This window comes from Propithecus coquereli, unplaced genomic scaffold (assembly GCF_000956105.1).
Source record: "Propithecus coquereli isolate 6110/MARCELLA unplaced genomic scaffold, Pcoq_1.0 Scaffold146, whole genome shotgun sequence".
In the NCBI taxonomy this organism is placed as follows: Eukaryota; Metazoa; Chordata; class Mammalia; order Primates; family Indriidae; genus Propithecus; species Propithecus coquereli.
The window spans coordinates 4267448-4281799 of NW_012138969.1; the positions used below are offsets into that span (position 1 = coordinate 4267448).

At 48.5% G+C, this 14352-nt stretch overlaps 1 protein-coding gene across 1 annotated transcript in view; it reads right to left on the bottom strand.

Moving 5' to 3' along the window:
• Positions 1-4337: 4337 nt before the first annotated feature.
• The window catches only part of CACNA1E (calcium channel, voltage-dependent, R type, alpha 1E subunit), a 421935-nt gene continuing 411920 nt past the window's right edge, over positions 4338-14352 (bottom strand). Inside the window, exons 45-49 of the mRNA XM_012639976.1 lie at positions 12866-12977; positions 10074-10202; positions 8870-9050; positions 7172-7362; positions 4338-5533 (exon numbers count right to left, since the gene is read on the bottom strand). Coding sequence (XP_012495430.1) covers positions 4991-5533; positions 7172-7362; positions 8870-9050; positions 10074-10202; positions 12866-12977 — 1156 coding nt within the window. The 3' untranslated portion in view covers positions 4338-4990. The remainder of the gene's footprint in view (positions 5534-7171; positions 7363-8869; positions 9051-10073; positions 10203-12865; positions 12978-14352) is intronic.

A 14352-nucleotide genomic window follows, 5' to 3' on the forward strand; every position in this document is an offset into this window, starting at 1 on the left:
CTGTTACAAAAAACCCAGACACTGCCAAACAAATAAAAATAAACATAAATCCCTGTACCTCTTTCTGCCTGATCTACTCAACTCTTTCATACCTGCAGAAATAAGAATTCAAACCTCATAATGTATTCACATAGTGACATGGCTTATTATAAAATCTCTTTTCACATTTAGAAGGTCAAGATACTAACTAACTTCTTTCCTTCTAGCACAGGGAGTGAAGGCGAGCAGAAGGAAACAAGACTACAAAAATAGAAGAGCAGTTTGGGGACACACCAGCCTTACCAACCATCGATTAGACTTTGCTGAGAGCCCCATTCATACTTCTCCAACAACTGGCTTGAGTTTTGTTCCGAGAACATTTTCAGGCCCTTTGGGTAGGTCGGAACAATCTGTGATGTTCTTCTCTTTGGCTTGGCGGCATCTCTCTGGGATGCGTAAGCCTCAGAAGGTCAAAGCAGAAAGGAGGATTCAAGGAATGAAAAAGATGGCCACCAAAAACCAAAGATAGCTCTGTTCTTAGTTCTTTGTCCTCCTGAGTAGTATGTCTGTGTACTCTGACTGGGTGAGCTGCTGCCGACAAAAGCCCCCAGCAGTATGGAGTTGAGCTCTCCCTGTGCGACCAGCAGAGAAGACACCAGCTGCTGCTGTGTTTGCGGTAGACCTGGCTATGGTGTATGGGATGGTTAGAGAAGAAAAAACAAAAACCAAAGAAACAACGCTGCTGGTGCAGGCAGTGCTTATTAATGTGGGATCTCTTTGATTACTTTCATGCAAAGTTTAGGTGCTAACCCCTGAGTTAATTTTGTTTGGCTTTTGTTTAAAATATCTCCTCATGGAGGCTCTCGTTTTAAGATAAATTATCCAAATCTAGACCTGACTCCTTAGAGACTCTTGTCTGGAGTCAAACCACCATGCCCTGCCTGGCCACTAACAACGGACCCACTCCTTCCTTCCTTTCCTGTGTCACGGAGTCCTCTCCTGCACCTCTTGGATGGTGCTTGATGCTCTGGGATCCAGGAGGAAGGACCTGCAGGGGGGTGAGAGCACTAGTGAGAACGAATCCACCCCAAAGCATGGAAACACTTCGCCTCACCAGGATTCTTGGCACACACTAGCCCCAGGCCTTCACAACAGGCATGAATGATTAACAAAAACAGTGCAAATTCCTTAACCTTAAAGTCTCACAAAATCCCTGCAAGGTAGAGGGTGTCTGATCCGCTTCTGCTATACATTTGCCCTTTCTTTACATATACTCTCATAATCTTTATAACTGAGTTGAGAAAGGAATGTTTCAATTTGTACCTGGCTCTACCCGCTAAGGAAAAACTCTGTCCAAAAATGAAACATCCGAGCAGCCTTAACAAATAGAATGAAAAATTGAGAAATTTTTAAAAAAATCAAAATTACTTAATATTTTCTTCCATCATTGCAGGAGAAACCTGATTTAATGGCAGTGAGCTTTTATCCACGATGTGGACATTTCACATACATCCCATCCGTCCAACAGTCCCCACACCTTACGCTCTGTTTCAGATCATCTTGTGAGGAGCACCAGGTGAGTTCCAACCTGTATCTCATTAGAACGCGGCATTTCCCAGTAGCTGAGCAAGGCAGAGGCGGTCAGGCCAGCAAATAAGCTTGGATTGGATGGACTTAACCATCTCAGGGGTTGGGTCAGTGCTAACATGCAGCAAAACAAAGGTCGGGATGGGAAAATAGAGGGCAGGGGACCCTCAGGCTGTGTGTGTGTGGCGGGGGAAACGTGGATCAGTGTAGGGAAGGGAGACCCTGGGTGAGGGGTGGAATGTGGGGTCTTCTTCTTGTAGCCCCAGAGTCAAGAGAGGACAAAAATCCAACACATGTGGAGTTCAGCTTCAGGGAAATGTTTGTAGAGTACAAGTGAAGCCCAGAATGGATTCTTTAGAAGAGTGGCAATTGTGCTCCTGGCGCGCTAGAGGGCACCACCCCTTCCTGGGGCAGGTAATTCTATGCTGGCACTCTATCCTGGAGATGGAGAGAGAGGGAAAGATGTACAGAGAAACAGGAGACGTGCATTCCCACCAGAAGTCTGTCTGGACCCTTAAGTGAGGAGAGGGGTATCTAAACACAAACCTAGCTAGAACATCTCTCGCCTTGGTTTATTTCCCCCTCTCCCTCGTTCTGAGACGGTGAAGACTGGTATTAGCAAGGGATATGAACTAAAGACTCTTCTGCAGGGACCTCTGATGGCCAAGTTTGATCTCAAACACGGGCTGTAGTCTTCTTTGGCATGGAATTCCTCAAAATGCTGCCATAATCTTTAATCCCACAAGAAGCACAGGTTTGAGACCCAAAGGGGCCTCTCTTCAAGGGAAAGAGCAGAGGCAGTAGGAAACCAAAGATGATGATAATGAGTTCATGACTTAACAGAAAATTCTTTTTTATTTTTCTGGTCTTAATAGAAGAGGAAGTGCAGGCTAAGGGAAAAGAAACCCAATTTCTTGGTCAGGAGAAGCTGAATAAAAGAAGTTTATAAGTTCATTGGTGTTAGAAAAACCAGGTGGTTGGTCAGGTGACCGCATCTGCAGCGCTTCACGACACTTTATTCAGGACTCAAATACTTGTGTGTACGGGTCCAGGAAGGTTTCCTGGCATGGTGAATTTACTGCACCTACTACTGTTTGCAGGCAAATTTCATTTCTGGTAATTGCTCTCAGCCTCCATCTCTCCTACTGTGGAAATGGCATAGGGTCTCACTGCAATTCCCTTTCTCCAAACACCATGCAATAGACTCGCTGGCTCAGAATTGTCTTGTCGTAGGCCTTTCTCTAGGGCAAGCTGCATTTCCGAGGTGGAAAAAAGCGATTGTGTGCACACATAGCAGCACTTTGGCATGAAATGACGCTGAGCAGAGGAAACCTTAAAAACACTACAAGGCCCAGCATCAGTTTTATGTAATGATCATGCCTGTTGGGATCGGGGTGTTACATAGTCACATTCCCAGCTACCCTCAAGCACACGTGTGCTAAGTGAGAGAGGAAAATGAAGACGGAAGAGGGTCTGAGAGCTTTGTCTCTGCCACCTTGGCCTCCTGTCTTACTTTGGTTTGGGGGCTGACCATGGGTCATGAAACTCCATCACTACCCAGAAGAGAAGGCAGGGCTATGACAAAGGATTCTCCAGCTGCATGTTTGAATTTGCCTTTTTGGGGCTGAAGCAGCTTGGCCTTATTTCTATTTCAATCAAAAAAGAGGAAAAAGGAAACAACTCCACAAGAAAAAAAAAGAGGCTCCTTCTAACAGCCACGGACTGCTCCTACGCAAATGGTGGAGCCTAGCTGGGCTGGAGGAGGACAGAGTGTTTATCCACTGAGCCCTCAGAGTCTCCCTGTGGAGGCCTCTGGGTGTAGGTTCCACCTGCTCTTGGCTAGGAAAGTGGGGCTCTGCCTGGCACCTGTCCCCCTGCTGTGATGGTACTGGGGAGGAACTAAATGGTGCATTTCCACCAGATAAAGCCAGTTATGTGTTCCCCCAGATGGAACTATGTACCAAAGCAGCAGTGGCTAGCCAAGAAAGGGCTCTCTCTTTCTCAATGCTTCCGCATTGGAATGGTTAGGAATGACACGGTGGCCTGAGGCTGTCTTTCGCCCAGTTCTTCCTCTGGGGAGGGATGAAGCCTGGTCCTGGCCCAGAGAAATATTCTTTGCCAGAAGGAGCAGCCCAGGTCTAAGCTGAGGTATATTTACTAATCACCTTAAAGCATCCTGACAAACTCGCCCTCAACATCAGCTGTGGGCCCAGCAGTCCCTCCTCACGGAGGTCCTCAGTAGATTCAGACTCTTTCCCTGAAGCTTCTCTCATTTCTACCTACCAGCCTTTCAGAAGTCTCTGCCTGGTGCTAGGTGGCCCACAGGTGTGTTCTGCCCTCTCGGGGAGAGTGGCAGGGCAGACTGCGCCTCTGGCACATGTCCTCACTGGGCTTGGCAGAGAGGCCACCCCCTGCCCAGATGTGCTGGTATGGCTGTAGCACTGTTACGCAAATTGAATTGCTTCTATACTGGTTGTAAAACAGACTCTGCCTTGAGTCCCTTAGATGCCCCCTGCCCCCATCCTCAGGCCTCTCCCATGACCAGCATCTAAAGGGCCAATGCCTGGAACAGCATGGGCTCTGCTCCACTTGGTTGCTGCCCTGGCCAGAGGGGCTGGTACATATTTTTAATATCACCCTTACCAGAGCTGAGGGCCTCCTCACCTATCCCGACTGACACAGCACCTACTGTGCGGGCCATAGGCCTCCGGGAAAGGGGCCCGTCCCCCTCAGCCCCACCACTGCTGTCGCTTGGATCCTCTCCCTCATGGTGGGGGCTGCTGGGCTATGGCTTTTCTCACCCAGACCAGCCCTTGCTGCTGTGGCCACAGCACCCTGACCCCTTCCACGCCAGCCTTTCCCTCCCCCCCTTGGCATCCGATGCTCCTGACTTAGCCTGCGCCTCTTTGGGGGAAGTAAGCCACAGGATGATGCGCGCTGCTGCCCTGGTGGCAGCGCTGCTGGCTGAGGCGTGAGAGCTGGTGAGGGAGGAGAGTCCTCTCCTGTGGTCTCCACTGCTCCCCAGTTAAGAGCCAGAAAGTCTTCCAGGCTTCTCAGGGCAATGAGTGTAGACACAGGCTGGCTAGATCCCTCCACGGCTTTTAGAAAAGTGGGAAGGGGCAAAGGGTAGCGAAGCTGTCCTCGTGTCCCTTCTCCCCTGGGAATAACCCTCCACGTTCCTGTGTTTTCTTTCCCCAGCAAAGAGGCAGAACTATAGCAGTGCCCATCTTGCAAAGGGGAATGAAGCAATTTGGTGGTTTGACTGGGTTTCCGATTATCCTTTCCTTCCTCTTCTCTGATGATGCATGGTGTCCTTCCATCTTCCTTCTCCCTCCTCCTCCCCCCCGGGCCGCGCTGGCTTCCCAATTCGGTCTTGGTTTTCTCCATGTGAGAGAAGAGCATGCATCGGAGGGGGGAGCAGCCTCTAGCATTTGTCATCTTCTTCCGTGTCGCTTAGGAGGTCGCTGACAGCCCCACACATCATGCCTGACCCAGGCCCCCCACGCCTCCGCCGCCGATAGTGCCCATTGGGCATCTGCCAGCTGTGCCGCAGGGGTGGGGCTGAGCCGATGGTGTTGGAGCGGCCCAAGCTGGTAGCTACTGCAGCTTCGAAGGTGAGCGTCTCCTCCTCGCCACAGTCCGAGGCGTGGGAGTCTTCGTGCAGGGCCAGGTAGGGCTCAGAGATGTAGCGCTGGGGGGAAGGGTGCGGGCCCTGCTGTAGGTGGGGGGAGTTGGAAGACTCGGTCAGGCAAGCGCTGTTGCTCTCCAGGACTTGGGAGGTCAGCGGGGAGCCCCCCTCGCTTCCGTCGGCAGGTGGAGAGATGCTGCCAGCATGTCGCAGCAGGGAGCTATAGGAAAGGAGGGGCCGAGGCTTTGGTGGGACCGGTGGGAGCTGCCGCCGACTTCGTCTTGGGGTGCTGGTGTCAGAGATGGAGGGGATGGAGCTCTCACTCAGGGAGCCTGTGCCCTGTGCAGCAGGAGAGACATGGCACGTTAGACTGGTCCCCACTTGGGACTCTGTCAAGGTCCCTGACCTCTCAGGGAGGAAGGCCATCGGTGGAGCCCCCTGCACTATTCACGTCCACTCAGGGATTGAAGAGGTTGAGGTGTCAATAGCATCTAGATCAGGACATCTCAACTTTTAATGTGCATGTGATCCTCTGGGGGGTCCAGTTACTTGGTAGACGCAGGGTCTAGGGTGCGGCCTAAACTCCTGCATTATTAACAAGCCCTCAGGGGATGCTCATGCTGTAGGTCCCCGGAACAAGCACAGATCTGGAGGCTCTCTCTATATAACAAGGGGCACAGTGATAGACTTTAAAGACATTTGTTGTTTTGGGACTTTTTGATAAAAGCCATTCCCACTGTGTGTATATACATACCACGGAGTACCAAAAAACAATGGTGACTTAATACCCCTTGCATTATCCTGGATGGAGCTAGAGCCCATTCTTCAAAGCAAAATATCATGAGAATGGAAAAACAAGCACCTCATGTACTGACCATCAAATTGGTACCAACTGATCAACACTTATGTGTATACATGGAAGTAACATTCATCAGGTGCTGGGCAGGTGGAGGGGATGGGTATGCTCGTAGCTCTGGCTTGGGCAGTGCAAAGGCAATATATGTAACCAACATGTTTGTACCCCCATAATATTCTGAAATTTTTTTTAAAAAAAAGACAACTCCATGAAAGGTGAATGAATGTTCTGACTGGGAAACCTTTTTTGGGAAGTGGGTTCTAAGGGAATTGCAAATCCCTTCCCATGGCTTCTACACCCCACACTCTCATCTGTAGGTTCAGGCCTTACTTGACCTCCTCACCTATTCCCAAGGGTACCTGCCCAGAATCTCCTGGGGAGGGGTCCTTTCAAATGCAGATTTCTGGGCCTCACTAGAGTTTTTGAGGTCCTAGGAATGTGCAGTGATAGTAAGCTCCATAGGGGATTCTGTTCTCTACTAAAATTTCAAAACTGTTGTTGTAGAAGATCAACTTCTCAACTGCCAATGTCTCTAAAAGTCTACTTTGGCAGCCCTGCTTCATCCCTGTTGATAAAGTCTCCCATCTGGGTTCAAAGAGCCCTGCGTGGAGAGAAGGCTGAGAGAGAACAGTATCACAGGAGGCAAGAATGTTTTCATGCAATTCTGCTAGTTATTTCAGAGGCACAGGCTGGTGGTTCAGCAAAAGGCCAGAAGGAGAGACATGGTCTTCCTCTTGGAATGGCCAAAGGTTGGGTAAATGAGGTTGAATTGCTCTTATGAATCCTGGGCTGGGAGATGAATCACCATTCCCATTAATACTAAGGATCACACGATGGTCAGAGAAATATTTCTAGTATAGGACCATCCTTTCCTCCCAAAGCTGGCCGAGACACCTGTGAACTTATTTGTACCTCTGGATCTTGAGGGTTGAAATGGGATGACCTCTAGGCACCATCATCTTTCTTGGGGGAAAATCTGGTCTTCTGTGAATTCAGAGCATCCCTGAGTGCACAGTAGGTATAGTTTCCTGGGAAACTCAGGTCTCTGTGGGTGCTTACGTGTGGCTGCACCTAATGTTCTAAGTCTGCCCTGCAGGGCCGGCTTCCCTCTCCATGCTCACCTGTCTGTTGGGGGTCTGTGACCTGCCCTCGCTGGGTGACCTGGACTGATGGCGCTCTGGGGACTCCCAGTCGGCCTGGGTCCCTCGTTCCTCTGAATTGCAGCGGGAGACATCAGGTGAGAGGAGATGCTTTCGCTCTTTCGATCGTCCCCGCTCCCTGCCCCCTGAGCGGTGGGTGTCGGACTTGTGGCCTGTGAGAGGTGACAGAAGCACCTGGTTACGATTCAGCTCCCACTGGTTACGTAAGATGAAGAGACGTTTCACCAGGTGTCGCATCACAACCTGGGACTGGTCCCTGGTACACACTGCATGTTCATGTCCCCCCAGATTCAAATGCTAAACCCTAACTCCTTCCTGATGGGATGAGTGCCCTTATAAAAAGAGAGCTTGCTTCATCTCTCTCTGCTACGCAAGGACAAAAAGGTGGCAGCCCTTCATGAGACACAGGATCTGCTGGCACCTTGATCTTGCATTTCCCAGCCTCCAAAACAAAGGTTTGTTGTGGGGATGGACATGCTTGAAGCTCTGACTCGGGTGTGGGGCAAAGGCAATATATGTAACCTAAACATTTGTACCCCTGTAACATGCTGAAATTAAAAAAAAAAAAAAAATGGAGGAAGGGAAGAAAGAAAGGTTTGTTGTTTAAGCTATCCAGTCTATGGTAGTTTGTTGCTGCCTGAATTAAGACAGGCCCCTAAAAAACCCTGGCTTCTCCAGGCCTGTCAACAGATGATCGGAAAGGGAAGCAGGGAAGAAAGGCAGGCCAGAAAATTACCCTTTTGTGAGCAGGTAAGTTTGTAAGTAGCCACTAGAAAGACATACATGTCAAAGAATGCAATCTTCTCTCTTCTGTTTCCATTTATGTTAGACATATCTGCCATTTAGTAGGCTCTGTGATATGGGGCAAGTCACCGCTTTTTCAACTTTGATTCCTTCATCTACTAAAATAGGTTGAACCACACTAATTATTTTGTTTTCATTTTTCAAAAAGAAAAAAAAAATCAGTATAACCCCCTTTCCTTAAAAGAATAAAAAATTTTGGCTGGGCATGGTGGTTCAAGCCTATAATCCTAGCACTTTGGGAGGCAGATTGCTTGAGGCCATGAGTTTGAGACCAGCCTGAGCAAGATCCCTGGATCTACAAAAAAGTTAGCCAGATGTGGTGGCATTCGGTTGTAGTCCCAGTTACTTGGGAGGCTAATGCAGGAGGATTGCTCAAGCCCAGGAGGCTGAGGTTAAGGTTGCAGTGAGCTATGATGACATCACTGTACTCTAGCCTGGGAGACAGAAAAAGACCCTGTCTCTAAAAAGTAAAAATCTTAAACTCAAATACAGAAAGCAATTCCAGGCAGCGCTTTTGTTTGGGTTAAACAGGAGCTGGTGGTTAAAGCTCAGCCCTGCCAGGAGGTCTCTAATATACTCCCAAGAAACCCAGTGGTTTTGCAGAAGGCTGTGTGGAAACCTCCCTCCATTGCTCTGGGAAGGAAGGAATTGCGTCAGCCTTTGTGATGAACACAGAGGGCTTTGGCCTGTTTCAGGATATAAGTCAGATACGGGAACCCCCTTAGGTAAGGAGCATCCTTCACTTCTCAATCCTTGTTTTATCCAAGTTATTATTTCTTTTCCAGCTATCTGTAGTCCTTGCCAGAACAAGTCCCTCAGGGCAGGAGCCAGCTGCCTGACAGAAGACCTCCTCACCAGAGTCGGAGTTCAGGCGATGGGCCGACAGCCGCAGGGAGGAGTGGTAACTCCGGCGGCGCGACTTGTAGGTGTTTTCACTGCTCCGCTCCATGGAGAACTCCTCCAGCCACGAGGAGTTTGAACGCTTATCCCGAATGGTGGAAAATGAACGCCTCATGGAGCTCGGGTCTGTCATCACCTGGAAATACGAGCCCCCAGAGAAACGTAAGTCCAGATTAATTATGGAAGGGGTCTAAAAGCACAGAAGAAGTGGCACAGACTGTGGAGGACCGCAAATTGTAACCCCTGCATAACCTCCCTTGGATTCCTCTTGCTCAGACCTTAGCTGGAGGAGGCTGATCCAGAAAGTATCCCTATGTTATGTTAACATAGTCACTGAAACTGGTCCAGGATCTTCTCTTCGTGCTCAAAAAAGCAACAGCTGAATGTGCTAGGGCAGAGCCAAGCAGATACAGGCAGGCACTGCGCAAGCTTCTCCCGGAGCCTTGTAGCACGGGCTCAGCTGGGACCTGCAGCAAATACTGAGCTGCTTTGAAACACACGAGAGCAACCGTCCAAAAGGCTACACTATGCAAAGAAGCATGGATTTGCCTTTTCCTTCTTTCTTTTATGACCTTGCTAGAAAAGGCCCTACCCTGCAGCAGGAGAGCTCACAATTTAACAGCTACGAAGAACACACCACTCTCCCTCCACCGTCCACCCCACCGTGAACTCTGGCATTGTGATTCGCCACAGACGTTAAAACAAATTCACAAAAAACTTCTTGTCTCTGTCAAATCCTGATGTAAGACAGACAGACAGTAAAAAGAAGCCAGGAAAACAGACAAAGAAATGAGGCGTGGCCTGCACTGGTTAGGACAGTCCTGACACAGAGTTGGGTGTGTGAGCAACTGCACGTGTGCTGGAAGAGCCAGGAAAGGAAAAAAGGATGGAATGATACACAGAGAAAGTCCTGAAAAATATTTCTTGCAGGGCTGGTTGAGTATGTTGAACCCACCCAGAGGGAGTTATACCATTCGGCTGCCTGGGCTATTGTGGTTAGGGGGTCATTGCAAACACCATGGAGCAGCAGGCCCCTGAGCCAGACTTTGCTAATGGCGAGGGGTGGGACAAGCCAATGCTCACCTTAGATATTATCTCATAACCCACCTACTACAGCCCAGGATGCCACTGCATAAGGTAGGCGGTGTTGGCTTTTTACCTGGGGATCCATGGTCAGACGTGGCATAGAGGACGCCCTCCCAGATCCCGCATGCTCTTGGGTGTCCGGAGGAAGGTAGATGCCATGGTTAGAGGGCTGCGCGCTTTTTAATTCACTAACCTCTGGCTCCTGGAAATAAACACACAGCCAAGCTTGTGGGACTTGGTTCCATCTCATTGCTTCTCACCTCTGGTGGATGATTCGGCCTCGTCAAGAATGGCTTTCCGAAGAGACACTCGCATCTTTAAGGTCTCAGTTGTGCGTGTTTATGTGTGCACATACGTCGTATACCAGATGTGCCCAACAGAAAGCTCTAACTGGGATTGAGAGGTGCAGGTCACCTTTTCATCACTAAGCAAAGCTTTAGATTTACAGCTTTAGGAAGCAAAGATTGTCGGTCATAATACTCTTAGCTATGCAAAGCTGGTTTTCTGAGAGGCAGTAGTATTGGGTTTAGTCTTTTAATTTGAAGAGGCCTTTTATCAATTAACTAGAAACCAGTAGTCTAAGGGAAGACCAATTTCTGATGTCCAGTGTATCTTCTCCAGCCTCAAGACCATGATTTTATTAGCTAAAAGAGTTTCCTTATGATTGAAACCATCCAAAAATGTGGTGGGTGACCATCTGGCAGCCATACTTTGGACTAGCGTAGTCCCATAGAACTATAATGCGAGCCACTTACATAATTTTAGCTTTCCAAGTAACACATTTTCTTAAAAAAAAAAAAAATTCATATATTTTATTTAGCCTGATATTTCCAGTGCTGAGTGGCCCTGTGTGACTAGCTATATTGGACTGTGCCCCTCCAGAGTGTTCAAAGGTTGGACTGGAAATCTGTAAGGTTCTGTCAAACTATTGTATTATTTTTTTTCCTGGTAAAGAATGTTAGTTTGGCAGTTGTAGGTGCTCTGTGCAGATAGCTAGTGTCACTGCACAGAGTAGAGCTGCCTTAGATATGTTTACAGGGGCCACCCAACAAAGAGATCTAAGAATATCTTGGGAATCTAGAGACTGTTTCAGAAAAAAGCTATTTTATATTTAGGAAATGGCACCCTAAAAACATGGGTGTATGAGTAGGGCATTGCCCAAAGGGTACCAAAGATCCCTCAGCCCCATGACCATTTGGCTGAGTGGTTTCTGGTGTGTGTGGGAGAGTGCCCTCTGAGGGCACGGGGTGTGGACAGTGCTTGAGGAAGTGAGTGTCTTTATACAGCACACGGTTCCGACTCCAAACAGATGTGGTGACAACACTGTAGTCTACGAGTGTCAGAGGTGGTGTGAGACACACACAGATCACGGCCACGCCTCAGGATGGGGAGCAGGGGCCCCAAGGGATGGGCAGAAGTACACAGTGGTGAGCATGTGGCACAGGCTGACACTGGTACTGACAATGAGATGAACATATATCTGAAAAGTCCTGGCACTACGGCTCAGCCCTGGGGACCCGCAGGAAGGATGATGTAATAAAGTCTCCCTGTGGAAGAAAGGACACGTTATTGAGATTTCTTGCCCGTTAGACACATCGCCAGGCAGGAGAGCTGTAAAATGCTTAGAGGCCCTTCGCAGAATCAAACCATCTGTACCCGTGAGTCCCTAGGCCTTGGCGCCGAGTTCCTCAGAGGGGAAGGCAGGGAATTCCTCCCCACTCAACCAAGAACACCCTCAGCTGCTCGCTCATGCAGTGGGGATGTCCAGACAACTCTCTCTCAGCACTCACACACAGAACTGGGAGACACACACCCAGTTGTGAGTTATGGGGGTGTTTTTCCCCCTCTGAGGGGGTCCCCATTCCATCACCTACTGCACCTACATCATCCATTCAGGATGGCCCTGGGGTACACAGTAGCAGCGGGGAGGGGTCAGGAGAGAAATAAAAGGGAGAGAAGAACCACAGATAAATCACAAAGTGACGTGGAACTCACTTAGTACAAGCTGTCTCTATGGACTTCTGCAAAGGTTGGGTTTTGTCTCTTCAATCCAATCAATGAACGTTGGGGGGAACTCGAGCTCATCACTCCTGACTAGCAACAGTGGTAAAGTGGATTAACTTTGGCAATCACATTTTAGTTTTGTATCAGCAAAGCCAAAACTTCATTCTGCCCTCTCTTCCCCAAGCTTTAACTTGACTCAATAGATCTCTCCAGAATTTTGCCACTTATGCTAATAAAAACTCATTTTTGGCTCAGGAAGGTGACTTCAGGGGCCTGGTAGGATTTATTTGACCTTGTAGAAATGTGACCAAAAGGGCCAATGTGCCTGAACCCACATAGAGCAGAGGTAGGAGAGTCTTCTGTACCTCCTGGCAGGCAGACAGCTTGTCACTGTGGCACACACTGCCACCGAGTCCTGGAGGAGGCATCACCAGGGCTGGCATAGGGCACTCTGTGTCCCCACAAGCGGTACCTGGCTGCACTAACAGGCATGGTAGGTATCGCTCATTCTGAGATGATTCATCTTAAAGCTCCCTATCAAAGACTAGATTTTATATGTAACTTTTCCTTTAGCATTTGATGCTCAGGGTATAAAGTAAAAGGGCTTGGCCTGAAGCAGTTTAAGTTCCTGCAGCAGGTAAAGGCCTCTGAGACTGTAAAACTGGAAGAGGGAACTTTATCAGAGCACACGAGAAGTTGGGCTATGGAAGTTTTGAAGGCAGCAAACTCCCAGAGTGGCTAGACTACCAGAAACAGTTTTCCTGATAGATCATGCCTATGAAATAAAAATTTGAAAATGAGAGTGGGCAGGATCAAGAAACCAAGGAATTATTTTCGAGGTCATAGAACACATTCATTCACCAGAGATTGCTGCTCCTGGAACTGTCCGTCATCAGCTGGGTCCATACACGCCAACTGGAATATTTCCTGCGGGGAGAGCGGACTCATCGAAGGGTATCCACTCCGGCCACTCCTGAAAGGCAATGTCAAATTCAGAGGCAATGAGAGAGAGAGGGACACTGATGACTCCCACCCCAGACAAGATCTCCTTCCCAGCAGGGCAACACCCTTTAGCCATGGCTGGCTTGTGAGCCTGGTAACTTACAGGTGGGTGGCCCTGAAATAGAAGATTAAAAAAAAAAAACATCGGAAAAGAAAGAAACTGGTGTTTTCAACCTGCATTTGGAACCATTCATCATTCTGCTGGCGACTAGCATATCTGTGACAAATGACATCATTTGTCACACTCAGCCATATGGAAGACCAATGCTAGATTGTAAACCTGTTTCCCTATTTAGCGGAAAAATGCCATAGCTTAAACAGTGAACAGTTTGTTTAAATATTAAGCAGCCACGGTCTTTTAAAAAATTTTCCCCACTCTCAGCAAGAATATGGTCTTATTGTGCCAACATCCCTGGCCAAACGAAACAACCCAATTCCATCCCATCACCATTTCATTTAATGAAGGACAACTCTGTATCATACACTATGTCTGCTGGCTCATGAACCGGGTAGAATGATTTCAGAGATGGTGTTGAGGAGGTGAAAACCTCTGGGTTTATCACTACGCAGAAAGAGGTTTAGAGGGTGATGAGAGAAGAGGACAGGGACAAAGTCTGCCAAGTGTTTAGAGGTCTCCAAATTAAAGGCATGGAGGGCTGTCATGGTATGCTTGTCATTAACCAGTGTTTGGTATTTCCAGACACTCAGCCATTGGGATCCTGATTAGGACCCTTCCTGAGAACTTGGCTCCTGTTGCCAGTCACTGCCACCAGTGATAGCCACCACTGGACCTATTCGAGAGTGCTGAGTGGGTTTCTGAATTATGGGAAGAAGACTGAGGTCAGTGGCTGGGCAGCAGCTCTAGCAGTGATGGAGCTGGGAGGGAGAGGTGGGACATCAGGCTTCTGCTCTAGTTGAGTCTACTGCTGGTGACTGCCTCCAATGGAAACTTGTGGCATGAACAAGGATTGCCAGTTACTTAAAAATAATCCATAGGTATAATCTTACTTAGATTAGCATCTCTGGGAAAGATCTGGATAGCAGAGAATTGCCCAAACTGTCCCCTTGTGGCCATGTGGGCTTTTGCTAAGTTCTCATAATAATACAGAGTGATCTGATATTTAAATGACCTGCCTCAATGTCAGTCCTCTTCCTCAGTGTGCCCTCTTCTGAGAACCACTGGCAACAAGACAAGTTCTGCTAGTATAAGGAACGGGCTCCTTCTGTCCTACAGAGAGTACTTGTAGAACCTTCAGTAGGTGAAAAGGAGCCTTGGAATAACATGGACCCAGAGCGATCTACTTTATCCTAAAAGCAATCAGAAGCCTGACCAAGTTTTTAAAGTC